This window comes from Erithacus rubecula (genome assembly GCF_903797595.1).
Source record: "Erithacus rubecula genome assembly, chromosome: 14".
Taxonomy (NCBI): Eukaryota; Metazoa; Chordata; class Aves; order Passeriformes; family Muscicapidae; genus Erithacus; species Erithacus rubecula.
This window is the reverse complement of record NC_136666.1, coordinates 14,540,044-14,556,336: the sequence shown is the minus strand read 5'-3', so window position 1 is coordinate 14,556,336 and position 16,293 is coordinate 14,540,044. Positions and strand designations below refer to the sequence as shown.

The following is a 16,293-nucleotide window of genomic DNA, read 5'->3' as shown; positions in this document are numbered from 1 at the left end:
ATTTTCTTCCAGACATGGCAGTTCCATATTATGCCTTTGGAAGAAACCCATAGATTATCCTGTAGACATTTAATTTTGAAAGATAGCGATGTGATCTCATTCTTATATATTCACAGTTTTACATGAAGTTATTACTTCCAACTTCTGGTGTGATTCTGGTAATTTGCTTTTATTTATGTTTTCATGCCTTAATGATCCTTATAAATGAGAGTAACCTTTGCTCCTTTGTTTGTTTGGTTTAGTTGGATGGAGCAGAGCCATCGGGGCAGCTGCAAAGTGCTGATGAGGAGGTCGTCTCTGCAGCCTGCCGCCTTGTTTGTGAATGGGCCCAGAAAGTGCTGAGCCAGCCCTTTGATACAGTCTTGGAATTGGCTCGTTTCCTTGTCAAAAGTCACTATATTGGTACCAAGTCAATGGCAGCTTTAACAGTAATGGCAGGGGCACCAGCAGGTAATGAGATAATGCTGAATGTTGAAATGGGGGATCTTAACTACCGAGAGTAGTAACAGGTTGGTTTGAGGAAGCACTTCTGTTCAGGGCAAACTTGTACACTGACTTGGAGCACTGAGCATTCATTTGTGTGATTTTAGTCACATTGCTCCAAATTACTGTTCTTGCTGCTAGTCTGGGTAAAAATCTGAAAATCTGCACTGGTGTCAGGTTTAGATGGTTATCCTCCCATTGAGGATGAGGAGGATCTGATGAGGATGAGGATGAGGTCCTGATGAGGACCCTGGTCTTTTAAAGCACTTCAGGATGTGTGAGTACTTGTGCTGAAATTACATCCTTGGTTAGAACAGGAATTTGGTGCTGCCTCAATGCTGGTTTGTAGATAGACTGGTGATGTTTCTATCTACTAACTTGCCCTAATTTGGAAACAGTTTTCTGTCAAGAGCAGATTTTTTGATGTGGTTTGTTTCCTTCTGCATACTTGAAATCAGTCAATCATTTAAAGTCTGTTTTGGTGACCACGAATAAAGTAAATTACAATGAAGGATGAGAAGGCAAATGCAGGTGCACAATATACCCCAGACTTACCTGTGAGAAGTTCTGACTAGGTCTATCAAGCAAAAGGTCTTCAGATCAAGGCCAGCCTCTCAAGACAGACAGTTCTAAATGGAAAGTGGTGTTTGGGTGATCCCCTTCTGGGACCCCTTCTCCTTCCAGTTCTCTTTCCTTTATTCCAGCTAGGACCTGACAGGTGGCAGTGGTGGGATTTGCTGCTTGTATGCTCCATTGTGACCTAATGTTTGGCTACCTTGGTTGTGCTAGAAGGGACACTCAGGGTATGGACAGTCCTTCAACTCATGTAGCTTCTCCCCCTCACTTCCTTCAAGACAAGATGGTTTTCCTTCAAGGAAAAGGGCAGCTACTTCCAGTGCATGCCTCTATGGTTTGGATAGTCATTTTAGAAGAGATTTTTCCTAGCATGACAAGCAAAAATATTTCCATTCCTCTTGCAGGGAACTACAGTATCTCTGTGCATTAACTGAGAAAGAAAAAAAACAACTTTTACTCTCAAAGAAAAGTTTGAGGATTTTTTGCTTACCAATATTACTTGTCCATATAGAAGAACTGTGTGCCAGTAATTGCAATATATTTGGGCATTTCACTGTTCTGTGAAGAAGAACTTGTGGAGACATGTTGTCACATTTAACCTCTTGTGCAGATTTCTGCTGAGAGAATGGGCTCACAGATCACAGTTCCTAAGCATGTGCTGGGCATCAAAACCAAATACATAGTATTGTAAAATTAGTATCAATAAAACCAGTAAAGAAGTTAAGTGGTGTGGATTAATATACAATTAGGAGTTACTTTAAAACTCTGTAACCTCAAAATGTAAATAAAACAATGTTAAAGCGTTTCTAAAGGGGTAATTTAGCAAGGTTATTTGGTCTCTAAGGAGCATGCTAATCCTCTTGACTGTTAATAAACAGAAGATCATAAATGTGATGTGATTTTGTAAGGGAAATTAGTACTAGCTGCACTAAGGACACTAAGTCTGTTTTCTCCCTGAAAGCCTCACTTGCTTTGTGATTAGCAAAATAATTTCTCCAGAAAAAAAATGTTCTCCCATCCTAATTTCCATTGTTTTTTCAACTTTTTCTTCTTTTTTTCTTTTCCTGAACATTTCTCTTTTTGCCATTTTCCCGTCATTATGTCTGATCACACAGAAGTTTAGATTCATTCTGATACTAGATGCACTACATTTAACGCCTTGGCCATTAGATAATGTCATCTGCTCAGAACTGGTTCTCTGTGACACAGACTCACAGCTTTCTAGAAACACTTTTCATTTAAAGCTGCCCTATAACCGGTGACAAAACAAACCCGCGGCAGGTTTGGATTTTAAAGCTCATCTGAAACGTGCCTGCCGCCCCCTGCTGCCGGTTCAGTGAAGTGCGCCGGGCTGCGATGGTGCTGACACACGCTGCCATTTAACATTACTAGGAACAAGAGTATTTCAGTAGCTAATACCCAGCTTGTCTAACAGGCAGAGTTTTTTCCACAAATGTGGAAATAAACTGAAACTGAATAGATTTAAGCATGAAGTGGATGAGACAACCTCATGGAGGAGGTTGCAGAATGGTTTTGGAGATGCCTGCCATGTATTCTCTGTTAGATACAGAAGCAGCACCACAGTAGACAGAGTACATTTGGTTATTAATTCTCCTTCTTTTGTTTTCAGGAATAAAAGGGATCCCCCAGCCCTCAGCTTTTATACCTACTGCTGAAAGTAATTCTTTTCAACCACAAGTGAAAACTCTGCCATCTCCTGTTGATGCTAAGCAGCAGCTGCAGCGTAAGATCCAGAAGAAGCAGCAAGAACAGAAACTGCAGTCTCCTTTGCCAGGAGAGTCTCCAGTAAAGAAAACAGAAGGCACTGCAACCAATGGTGTGACCAGTATATCTAATGGAAGTCCTGCCATTCTGTCCCCTCCACCTATTGGCATTGTTGTGGCTGCTGTCCCCAGCCCCATACCGGTAATGCTCTCCAGCAATTGTCTAGAGAATTCTACATTGCCAGTAACTAAGCAGTGGTGTCAGTGGATTAGAACAGTTTCCATTCAAAGGCTTGTGTGCCTTGATGCTTTTCTGAGTTGTGTTATACCACATTAGTTACAGGGTTGATGCAGAGACAGCAGAATTCTGATCATGTAACGTAGGCCAAGTTCATCTTTGAAATCATTGAAGTGAGCGTTGACATGAATTTTAACCAGATGAGAGAGCTGACACCAGTTGTGTGGGTTACTGAGGCCCTAATATGGAATCTAAACTGTCTTTCATTGACCCAGTGCATTTAGTGACAGGTAGAATTTTATTTTGAATGAATGTCTGTAGTACTGAACATTTTTGTCCTTCAGCCATATAAAATTGGGCTAGGGAGTACAAAAGGTTATTTAGTTTCAAGATGTTCACTGTGCTGTTCATTTTGATAGGTAAGCCCATTTTTCTGCCTGATAGTGAGTTTGTATTTAACTCACTTTTGAAACCTTAACAATGAGCAGTATTTTGAACACATCCTCTCCTCTTTAGCCTTTGTATGTCTGTCTTTTTGTCCCAGGTGGTAAAGGATTGGATGAGAATGACCCTTTCCTTAGCAGAAGTGTATACACCAGTGCCTCATGCCTTAAAAATAGAAGGCATATATCTTCTACCAATCCTTATACAGAGGAATAGAAATTGTCTTGACAAGTAGAAGAGCTTATTTTGTTTCAAACTGATATTTGCTAGCTTTGGTGTGTTATGTTGTCTTTCATCTTTAAAATGCTTGGAGCTGAGGTAATGTGTGGGCTTTGGGGACTTCTTCTTTCATTGCCACGCCTTTTCTTTTTCTCCCTGCAGGTGCCAAGGACCAGGCAGTTGGTGACATCTCCAAGTCCAATGGGATCGTCTGAGAGCAAGGTCCTGCCGCTCAATGTTCAGGTGGTCACTCAGCACATGCAATCAGTCAAGCAGCCGCCAAAGACTCCCCAGAACGTTCCCGCCAGCCCCGTTGGTGACCGCTCTGCCCGGCATCGCTACCCGCAGATCTTACCCAAGCCAGCAAACACCAGTGCTCTCACCATCCGCTCTCCCACCACGGTGCTATTCACCAGTAGCCCAATCAAGACTGTTGTGCCAGCTCCACATGTGAATTCCTTAAATGTGGTAAAAATGACAGCAATATCTCTTGCCCCGAGCAGCAGTAGTATGCCCGTCAAACAGACGCCTTCAGTGAGCACTAGTGCAGGAGCAGTGGAAGAAGGGAGGACTGGCCCACAGATCAAAAATGGATCTGTTGTTTCACTTCAGTCTCCAGGATCTAAGCCTAGCACTGCCGTGGCTACCCCCGCAGTCAAGATCAAAACGGAACCGGAAGCATTGCTGGATGAGAACTCTGCACAGGGCCAAGAGAGCTCTGACGTGTCTAAATCCATAAAGGCAACCCCTGACCTGCCTCCTGCCCAGCTAATTAATTTTGAGGTTGCAGCCTTGAAGGTTTCAACGGATGATGTCATGGAGCTAAAACCAGGTAAGGGCTGTGATCAGGAAGCTGAAGAAGCAGGGACCAAATATAAGACACAGTCTGATGAAATCACACCAGTTTCTTCAGCAGGCAATAATCAAAACACTCTTAAGATCACAGTTGCCAGTCAGAACTTGTCCAGCACCAGCATCAATTCACCTCCTACTGGTGAGTCTATGATTAAAGACAAAACATGCACTAAAAGTCCAAGAAAGCGACAACCTTCCACGCTTCAGGATTCCCAGTTACCACCTGTGAAGAAACCACTAGTGGAGCAGTTTGCAGCTGGTAATGCTGTGGACAGTCAAAAAGCTAACAATGTTAAGAAGGCTCTGAAGGTTGGATCATTAGCTAACAGTGACAATACAGCAACACTTGCTCAAGTTCCCAGCAAGGTACCGGTGACTGTACCTGTACCTTCTACATCTGCTGCAAACTTAACAACAGACCTTTCTTTGAGCACCAATTTAAATGCCTGTGATCCTGCTTTAGAACAGCAGCTTGCATCAGCATCATCTCCAGATATAAAGGTAAAATTGGAAGGAAACTTGTTTATCATAGAAAATGATTCAAAATCTGATGGCAGCTTTAACCCAAATACGTGGCACCATATCACCAAAACCTCTGACTTTGCATCTGTGAATTGTGATCAACAGCAAGATATCAGTGTTATGACTATTGCTGGGCACTCTGGCTCTAGTGACTTACAGGAATCTGCGTGGGAGCCGGTGCACTGTGAAGGTATACAGCAGGATGTGTACAGCCAGCAGCTACAGAGCCAGATCCAGGACTCCTTGGATCAAATACAAGCACAGTCTTCAAATCAGTTACCTCTGCAGTCTGAGCTGAAAGAGTTTGAGCATACAGTTCCTCAGTCAAATGAAAACTTCTTTTCATTTGATGACGACCTTACCCAGGACAGCATTGTGGAGGAGCTGGTGCTCATGGAGGAGCAAATGTCCATGAATAATTCCCATCCTTATGGTGGTTGTCTGGGAATGACACTTCAGACTCAGGCTGCAGCTCAAGGAGCTCCCGTGTCATCTCATCCAAGCAGCACGCACTTTTACCATTCGATCCATAACAACAGCACTCCAATACACACTCCCACCCCCACCCCCACCCCGACTCCCACCCCCACCCCAACTCCAACACCCACCTCTGAAATGATTGCTGGATCTCAGAACATGTCGAGAGAGAGCCCTTGTTCAAGGCTGGCTCAGACGACTCCCGTGGACAGCGCCCTAGGAAGCAGCCGGCACACGCCCATTGGCACACCCCATTCCAACTGCAGCAGCAGTGTCCCTCCAAGTCCTGTGGAATGCCGAAACCCGTTTGCATTTACTCCCATCAGCTCTAGTATGGCTTACCACGATGCCAGCATCATATCGAGTAGCCCTGTCAAGCCAATGCAGCGGCCTATGGCTACCCATCCTGACAAAACCAAGCTCGAGTGGATGAATAATGGCTACAGTGGAGTTAGTAATTCCTCAGTTGCAAATCATGGCATCCTTACAAGCTACCAGGAGCTGGTGGAAGATCGCTTCAGGAAACCTCACGCTTTTGCAGTTCCCGGCCAGTCATACCAGTCTCAGCCGCGCCACCACGACACTCACTTCGGCCGCGTGACTCCTGTTTCCCCTGTGCAGCACCAGGCAGCCCCTGTCAGTAGCACTACCAAGCAGGAGGGCTTTGCTGTTCCTGCTCCTTTGGACAACAAAGGAACTGGTTCATCTCTCAACAACAGTCTGAGATGCCGGAGTGTGAGCCCTGCTGTCCATCGCCAGCGTAATCTCAGTGGAAGCACTGTTTACCCTGTGTCAAATATACCACGCTCTAATCTGACACCTTTTGGAAGTCCCGTGACTCCTGAAGTTCACAATGTATTTGCTAATATCCATGCAGACACCAGTGCCAATAACATAGCACAGAGAAGCCAGTCAGTCCCGTTGACTGTGATGATGCAGACGGCCTTCCCGTCTCTTCAGAAACAAACAAACACTAAAAAAATAACCAATGTGTTGTTAAACAAACTTGATTCTGATAGTGATGATGCAGTGAGAGGTTTGGGAATGAACAACATGCCCTCAAATTACACAGCCAGGATGAATCTCACTCAGATTTTGGAGACATCCACTGCTTTTCCTAGTGCCAACCCACAAAGTATGATCAATTCCAGCACTTCAGTTTATGAATTCCAAACACCAAATTACCTCACAAAAAATAGCAGCACCGATCAGATCAGTTTTTCTTCTGGAGATAACCAAGCACAATCAGACATGGGAGAGCAGCAATTAGATTTTAGCAGCACTGTAAAAGACCTTTTAGGGGAGGACAGTCTGCCAACAAACCAGCAGCTGGTGAATCAGGTGGCATCAGATCTCAATAACGTTGCATCTGTCTTTCCCAGCGACATCAGGTTGTCTTCCGAGCTCTCAGGCAGCATTAACGATCTGAACACTTTAGACACAAATCTACTGTTTGATCCAGGTCGTCAGCAGGGACAAGATGATGATGCTACACTGGAGGAATTAAAAAATGACCCCTTGTTTCAACAAATCTGCAATGAATCCATTAACTCAATGACTGCATCAGGTTTTGAGTGGATGGAGAGTAAGGATCATCCTACTGTTGAAATGTTGGGTTAATCTTGTTTTATAATATGTATGTAGCACACTGTATCTAACAGACAGACGTATTGTATTTGTCTTAATGGAAGTGCCTCCCGCAGCAGAAACACTTGCTATGTATTGTGGCATTTTTAAAAAAAAGTTTGCTGTACCTGTTGCTCATTCTTCAGTAAGGAAAAAGCAGTCTTACCAATTTTAAATCTCTGAAGGTGATGGGCTATCAAAGAGCCAGTATTAAAATTTGAAATTTGGAGTGTTTCCCATTCAACATTTCTTGTTTTAGCAAATAAAGAAGTGGTTAATGGCAGCCAGTAATAACACCTATGGTTGATGCTTTGGGAGGGTTTTAATTCAAGCTCGTTAGTAAACTTTCCATACTTTGTATTGGTTGTTACTTCTTAGTAGGTGATCTTTACTTTGTCATCCAGTTTGAAATGCAGGGTGCCTGCAGGTAGGTAAGGTGATGGGGAGTGGGTACAGTGGTGACATGCAGATGCCTGATCCTTGTGTAGCTGTCTGGAGCACTGCTGGAGGGTGAACTTTGGGAAATCTCTGTAGCACTGATGCCATTGGCATCTCCAGTAAAATGCAGAGATGGGAAAAGCTAGCAGAAATGATCAAGGAAAAAGATGCACTAAATTTTTTTATTTAAGGGAAATAAATCTATGTAGTTATTTTATCCATTAATATTCATGACATACTTGATATTTTAGTTCTCATATCAATGTTTTTATATTAGATAAAATTAATGCAAAAATATTTTGAGCACTGAGATTTAATCTAGGCATAACCCCCTATTTTAAAGTGATAGGTACTGTTTATCAATGCTAGGAGAAGGAACATGATATTTTCCCTCCTTTTTTTCCTTTTTTTTAATAGAGAGCTGCTGGAGCTCATTAAAATACTGTTTCTAAACATTACTCTTTTTTTTAAATGTGCTCTTTCCTAACCTAGTGGAGGGTGTAGGAAGATGTTACTTTTCTCTCTATTTCAGTAGGTTGAGCTTTTCTGTCTTTCTTGCTCATTCTCTCTCTCTCAAACAAAAGATTATTAAAATATTAGAAAATGTGGTTAATCTAAAAATATTTCATATAGAGCCATAATACTGCCAGGCACTTTACAGATACACAGTAAGGCCCATGATCTTTCTTTTGGTAAAACTTCTTTTAAAAGAAGTCCTTACTGTTTTGGAAGCCTGAATTCTGTTTTCAAAAGTGATTTGACAGGGTCAATGAATCTAATTTTTTTATTATTATTTTCTTAAAAAGACAAAAAATGCTGCCCCTCTGGAAAATGAGAATTAGACTTCTGTCCCACTGGTTCAGTCAAACCAAAAAGACCTTTTGTTTTATCAGCATGGCATACATGGATCTGTAATGGTCAAAAGAGAGAGGTATTTACCCAGCTATGGCCTTGATGCTAGAAAGAGGACTTGCAGAGGCAGGTTTTTACAAAAGAAGTGGTGCACTGAGTATGCTACAATACTATCCCTTAAGCCTAGTATAAAATGAATTACTTTTCCTGTGACTTGAAACAAAGCAGAAAATAGAGAAGGAAAAATTTTCTTCTTTTGCATTTCTTTGATGAATGGTCATGAAGTTTATGAAGGGGGAGATTCAGTAAACCCCACTGGATTTCTCTAAGGGGAAGATGCTGAGATTTTTCATGTGATTTGTATTTTTCTTTAAGTGTCTTGGTGGTCTCCTGTTTCTTCAGTTTTTGAAAATGACTCGAGATCCCAGTACTGGTCAATTTTTTTTGGCAGTGCTGATTCAACTTGTGCTGCTGCATTGGCACTGAAGGTGCTGGTATATCATGGCTTTTCTTGCCCTTGCCCCAATTCATCACTAGTTTATGGCTTCTTCTGCAGGGACAAACAGTTGTGCCAAGCTGTAGCACCTTATGGGGGCCTGATTTCACTGTGCTTGCATCAGAAGATTTGCCACTTCATCAGGAACAAACCTGGAGAGTTCTGATCCCTCCTTGAAGCACAAGGGTGTTGTGATAATGTAGTTTGCTTTAAGACCAAGTGACTCTTCCAAGGCAGTGGGGAGGAGACAAAGATGCTTAGTGACCTTCTGCTTGTTGTCCTGCCAGGTGTCTGTCAGTAAGACTTGAACCATTTTTCTTGTAGACTAAAGTTGCTGAAGGCAGGGCTTGAATTCTGTAATTGCCCATGGCCTTTTGACAGAGATGTGCTGAACATCCTCTCACCCTGGTGGGAGGATGGGTCTGAGAGACACTCAACACCTTTTTGTTTCTGTTTCCTGACCCTGTGTGAAGTGCCAGCACTACTGTGAATAGGTGAAACCTGTTTTGAATGGAGTGGGGAGGGTCCCTTCCAGCTCAGCTGTTGTGTGACTGTGACTCAGTGCCAGCTGCAGGAGCCTGCCCTGCTGGCCTCACCTTGGGGTGCAGACACTGCCACTGCCTGGGGGAAGGAAGGCTTAGCCTAACTGATAAGGTTTTTTACAAAATTTCTCACAAAAGCAAGAGCAGATTTAAAGTTGATGCATTCTAAATTATGCAGCCATCACCAAAGGTTTTTAAAAGTGCGTTTAAAATTATCTTTAAATGCAAGCATTACATTGGGCCTAACGTGACTTATTTAGCAGAAATATTCTATAATCAGTGGGTTTAAAGCAAATATATGCTTAATTTTAAAAGTATTAAATTCGATAAGAATTGTTTCAAGTAAAATCCAAGGCACAGGCACAGCTTTGTACATTGGTATGTATCATTTTAGAGATGTTTGTGTGTTGGTGTTATAAATTAATGTTAGGTCCCTGTACTTAGTGCTAGTTAGTTCTTTATGATACATTGAGACAGAGCACTACTGCACACCAAAGTATGCAATACCCAAAGGAAAATTCTGTGATCCTAACAAATGGAAGCCTGTCTTTGTCAGATACTCCAAAACTGAATTTGAGACAGTTCTGACCCCTTGTTTACATTATTGGCTTCCTACTAACATAAGAAATAAATTATTTTGATAGCAGTTTTTGCTAAAGTATACAAACTAGTGAATTTGTACCCTGTGTACAGTATTGCAGCAAACACTTTAAATTTGATTGCTTGGTTAGTCCAGCAAACTTTCTGGGTTCATATATTGCACTAAAATTCTGTTGAACCTGTGGCAGGCACATTCCTTAGGATAAATGCAACAAATACGGCCCACAGATTTAAAAAAAAGGCAAAACGAAAAAAAAAAAAAAAACTTTTTAATGTGTTTCATTATTAAAAGGCAAAATGTCATTGAAAGTGACAGGTGAAATTGTCTTATGTAGCAATGTGCATTGATCTCAATGAGATATTTCTATTTTTGATTCTCTTACATGAGAATATTGCAGCAGGAAAAATTAAGTTTAGTTTGCTTCACCATGTTAATACATGATCACAAAACGTGCATGAGTGTTAATGACTTAATCTTGTACAGTACTAGATATATTCCTGTAACCACTTTTATTTTTTTTATTCTTTTGCTGTATTGAAGCTGGTTCAGTGTTAACCAGGTGAGCATAGTTATTCACAAGTTATTTACTTTTTTATGTTAACTAATTCAGCTTAGTTATTGTTGAATATGTTCCTTTCTTGGATTATTTTTTATTGTTCTGGTGTTGAAAGACATTTTTGCATCATTTTATCATGATAAGAATTCATGAAGTAAATAATTTGCAAATAATTGCAATAAGCACTGACTTCCGAACTGAAAAGAAGGAAAGTGTTTCTTGTGCAGTGCATCTGAGGATCATATAATAGTCTTGTACTATACTGTGCTTTATTTACTGCACCGTAAGGAAAGAAAAATCCCTGTTCCACATTTTCATTTAGTGCAGGAAATCCAGTTCTCCCCTCTTCCCCAGTGTTTTGTTGTCTGTTGTACTGCTGAAACTACAGTAGTTGAATATTGCAGTAGCATTTCAGTTATTTTTTTTATTGAAAGTGCTCAAAAATTGTTTTTTAAATGTTTTCAAAAACAATAAAAACATTTTATATTAAAATTATCTCTGGAGTTTTTTCTTTATATGGAAAATGTGCTTTAGGGCTGGCCTAAAATATAGAACTTTGTGTGATGACTGATGAGAGCTGCTCAGTTGAACCTTGCTGCAGTTGCTAAGCCCAGTGAAGCTGAGTGTGAAGGTGAATCTTCTTGCTGGGTGCCTTGGTCAGTCTTGGTCCCAGTGTTGGTTTCATGCCTGGGTGGTAGCTCTTGCTCTTGTAACATATGGCATCCCATTGCTGGTGTTGTCATCCACTCTGTTGCTGCTTGCCTGCTTTTGCTTTCCCATATTCCTAAGGTGCTCTTACAAAATGGTGTCAATGTGGCTTGAGGGGAAAATGTATACTTTGATCTATGGATTCCTGTATTTGGATTGTAAAATTGCATGTAAATCCATCAGTAGCCATCACAGTCTGTGTGAACAGGATGGAAAGGCATTGCCACAGAGCAGGAACTGGCTACAAAAAAAGGAGGGATGATAAATATTCAGGTTTTCCTGCCAAAGAGATCGCAGTGGTTGGCAGACTACATCCTAGACTATAGAGGTGCTGAGATGAGCTGGTGGGTGACAAGATTTGATGGTGGCACAAAATCACTTAGGCTCATCAACGAAGAAAAATAATTATCAAAGAAAATCAGAAAATAATTTTAACATGTCATGGAAGGAAGTACTATTAATATATCTCACTGCATTCTAAACATGCTTTACCAAGAGTTCTTAATGAACAATTGAGAGACACGTTTCATGTTCCACAGTCAGAAAAAATGCAAATTTAAAACTCCTAAGGTATGTGATGGAATATAATGTAGAAGATAATAGCAGGATACTTTAGAAATGGTTAGTTCATATGAAGTAATAACAGGTTTTAATTGGAACCTCTCAGCTGTAAATTTTAAAGAATTTGTCTTAATGGTTAATCAAAATGATCAAAAGAACTAAAAAATCTGTGAATGGAAATGTCATAACAGGAAAGATTTAAGAAGGTAGAAATCTTGGAACTGAAGTCCTGAGCTTTGTAGGTTTCAAACTTAGATGCTTAGTAAAGACATCCAGAGTAAGTCCTTAACAATTACTTTGAAATATTTTTACATCTCCAGAAATACAAATCTGTATGTGTGAATGCAGCTGGTATTCCACAGAATTCCACCTCTGGGGTTAAGGATTGCTGTGTCAAATGAGGCAGTGGTTCCATACAGTGTCTCTGGCAGCTGATACCTTTCTCTGCAGCAGAGCTGCATTATTACATGGTCACAGAATGGTCTCTTTGGAAACTGCTCTAGACTCAAGAAACAGAAGCTCTGTCTGAAGCCAGTCAGAGTTAACCAGTGCTGGTTATCTTGCTGCTCTCCTTCCTCTTCTAAAAATGGTACAAGTTAAGCTTTGAGAAGGAGACAAAAGAAAAATATTTAGTGAGGTTTACAAATTGGAGCAACACTGGGAAGTTATTCTCAATTTAAGGAAGGAGCAGGGACCTGACTGTGTCCTTAAGATGTTTCTGAGCTGGGGATCCACAAAATAGTTAACAATTAACCAGAATGTGCCCAGGCCTGGGCTATGCTGTCCCTGTGCTGTTTGTCCTCTGGCTGCAGGGAAACCTTGGCCAGGTAGCCATAACAGAGGAGCCTGCAGGCAGCTCCCACTCAGTGCTGGCAATGATGCCACTTGTGTGTCCTTGCCTTTTATCTGAAAGTGCAGCTAGAAGTTCTCATGTGAACATCCTTTCTGCTTGACCTTTGAAGTAGTGAGCAAAGTTGTTTTCTGGTAGGAAAATCCTGTAACAGCTCAAGTAATGCAGCATTCCAAGGACAAGATGTGTGTGTGGATTGTCCATTCCATGCTGCACAGTTGGGGGATCTGAAAGGATCTAAGACTGTCTCTACTGTCCTCTCTTTGTAGTGCTCACTCCAGCAACTGGCAATTTTAAGCATTATTTCATAGGATCTGAGTGCCTTTGTTACTGTTGTTGTAATAAGCCAACACCTTCTAATGCATAGTTAACATTACCTGATGAAATTGCAAATCTTTCAGTCTCTTTTGCATTTCCTATCCAACTTGTTAAACAAAGAGAAAAGGGTGAAATACAAACTCAGGAAAGCCAGATTAGTTAAGTCGGAAATTAACTGAGGACATGGAAAAAATTGTTCAGAAGGCATTTAAGCATTTAGTGCTAAAAAGACAGCTGTTTCTTGCAGATTACAGTGTTTAAATATCCCAAATAAAATACTACCTTGATATAATGCAGAATACATGATTATGATTATAGTTCTTGATAGGTCATAATATTTCTGCCATGGGTTTTGGATATGTAGGAAATATCCTACTAGTGATGTAAATACTTGAAATGTGTTGGAACATTTGCATATCTCTTCTCCAATGGCTTTGTCGTGCCTCCTCCTGAGTCTGTTCTTCCTGGGCCTGCCTACCCATTTTCTATATCTGGTAATACCTCAGTTCTGAAATCATTAAAAGAGTCCATTTTTGTCCCTGTGGCTCATCTTTTCTCTGCTGTCAGCTTCCTTTTAAATAAACTGCTTTTATATGGATTATGATAAGTTATGTATCATTGGAACCTTGCCTATCCACACTCCCTAATTAGATGATGCCTATTAGAATAAAATTTTCAGTGGCTCTCAAGTTGCTGGTTCAAGTAATGTTAGCAGTATGCTACTGATCCAAAGCATACACTGCTGTGTGTGTAGCGGGGTTTTGAGTCAAATGTTAAAATAGTACTTGAAAAATTGGCCCGAGGACTGAAATGAGCCTCAGCAGCTTGTGAGCATTATTTTAGCCTACCTGTGCATGAAAGGGGCCACTTTTTGATGAAACTGTTTTTAAAGTTGTATATATATTTTACCAAATAAGCTAAATGTGCTTTTAATGTCTTCATACATGGTAAGGGTAGGAAGAAGAAGATGCATAGGAAGCTGAAAATACATTTTTATTTCTTCAGGGGTTGATAGCCTTATGTTCACTTATTAACTTGTTGGTAGTGGATTTTTGTGATGACTATACAGAACAGGGCAATACCTCACTCCTGCTGGGGCTGAGTCCATCTGTAGCCTCAGGTTTTTGAAGCACTGTGTGGAGGAGGTAGCTAGTGGGAATGAAGAGAAGCTGTCCCTGCAGCCTTCCTCAGATAGCCAACCTATCTCTTGCTTCATATTGGTCTCAATATACTTTAGAGAGCTGTTGGACTCTCTTTTTGCAAATATTCTCCTTTTGCTTCTCGTGTGGATGGGAAAACACAGCAGTGTAACTTAACCTACATTATAAATAAACTGATAAGGATTTGGTCATCTCCTTTCCCTATCAAGAATACCTTTAAGTGTTCTGTTTGCCTGCTCTGTATCAGTACTTCAAAAGGACACTTGTTCCAAGGGCTATGACAATCATTTCCCAGAGAGATGCCCAAATCCTCCATACTCTGAAAAAAGAAGAGGCATTTTGGAATGTGTTGTTTGAAAAGCTGTGTATAAGCAATGATTGGTTCTGACTGAAAAAAAAAAATCTTGATTCTATTTCAAACTGCTTTGAAAAGCAATCTCTCTTGCTATATGTAGAGATGAAAAGGATGATGAAATGCCTGTGTCCAAGAGGCCCTTGTCCAAAGGTTCTTGGTTCTTGCACCAATGGCATAACTAAAATCTGCTCTGACAAGGATTAGTTGTGGACAGCAAACTAACACAGGGACTGAAAATGGCTGTCTCTGAAAAAGCAGAATAGAATATCTCTGTGCTTACTAATAAGGAATTGCTGGAGACCTGTTATGTTGCACATAACTTTAAATTATTTCAGTGTTTTAGGAATTATCTGAGGTTAGCTTTTTATCAAAAGCAGTAGCTGTATAATAATAGGAGGATATTTGCATTGCCCTATGCTTTTGGCAGAGGTAATACTCTAACCATTAATAAATATCATTTTACAGCATGCACAAAGCCCTACATTTTTGTCAGTAAACTGGTTTTTAGGAGTTCCTTCTTGTGGGATTACTTTCTATCTAGCCAGCCAGACATGAAGATATTGGACACTTCTTGAATGGTGTGCTATTAAGTGTAATTTGGCATTATCAGTAATTAATTACCAGTGTCAAAACTTTCAAGATCATTGGAAGCCAATCAGTGGATCAAGGATAGTGGACCAAGAAAATCTGTGTACTCAAAAGTATTTGAGCATTAAAAACACCTGAGTAATTCAAACTAACTAATAACAGCAATTATTTACTATTCCCATTTTCCTAATTAAATAGGAGAGAAACAATATAAGAAGGAGCATCTTGTGTGAAACTGAGATGTGGGAAGATGGGAGTGCATTAGTGATGCTCAGTCACACAAGACATCAGAACACAGCTTCTTCTGGTCTTAGCAATATTTTAGGCACTGGCAAAGAGCACACAGCACATACCATACATACACATATGGAGAAGGACAATCTCAAGGTATTTAAAGAAGAAAAGCTCAAATATGTAATCACTGGAAAGTTCTTACTTCTCTAACATTGCGATGGGTTGAGCTGTTAGCAAAAATATCCACAATTAGTGTGTTAAACATGGGATCACTGGTGGATAATTAATCTGGGAACAGTGTGACAGCAGTTGACTGGAGCTCATCACCTCCGGTTTGTGTTCTGGCAGCTCTCCTCCCCCTCAAGCTGAAAATAGAGAGAAAAAGGTGACATCTGTGTGGTGGTGATTCAGACAAGTGTTTACCATTTCATTCAAATGCATATGCAGAAAATGAGTGTGACTTTCCACCTCCACTACAGTTGCTCTTCTTACTATGCAGGTTTGCTCATCAAGACAGAGACATTTCCAAAAGAAATTGCTTGTAAGCTGTTAAACAAGTCACAAAAATTAGGAAAAACAATTTTTATATATTTCTCTTCTACCCTGTGAGAGTTGGAGAGCTCAGCATCTTTCCTGGGAGACAGGGAAGAAGGGAGCTGGCCCAGAGCAGCTGTTGGTGCCTTGGCAACACAGGCCCACGCTTGGAGAGCAATGTTAAATTTTGTCTGCCGGTTGCCCTGGAAAGGAATTACTTGAGCAGAGAATTTCTGGTTCACATCTGGTCTGTCCCTGCGTGATGGTCACATCTCTCTGTCATCCTGCAGGAGCAAGTAGAGCTGCAGGGCTTGAGACTGCTGGAGGCATTGGCTT

General features: G+C 40.8%; 2 protein-coding genes across 2 annotated transcripts in view; both read left to right on the top strand.

The window, feature by feature from the left end:
- The window catches only part of RFX7 (regulatory factor X7), a 45,132-nt gene extending 36,961 nt beyond the window's left edge, over positions 1 to 8,171 (top strand). Inside the window, exons 7-9 of the mRNA XM_079317693.1 lie at positions 243 to 450; positions 2,690 to 2,985; positions 3,847 to 8,171. Coding sequence (XP_079173819.1) covers positions 243 to 450; positions 2,690 to 2,985; positions 3,847 to 7,158 — 3,816 coding nt within the window. The 3' untranslated portion in view covers positions 7,159 to 8,171. The remainder of the gene's footprint in view (positions 1 to 242; positions 451 to 2,689; positions 2,986 to 3,846) is intronic.
- The window catches only part of DNAAF4 (dynein axonemal assembly factor 4), a 227,520-nt gene that overhangs the window by 36,990 nt on the left and 174,237 nt on the right, over positions 1 to 16,293 (top strand). The window lies entirely within an intron of this gene.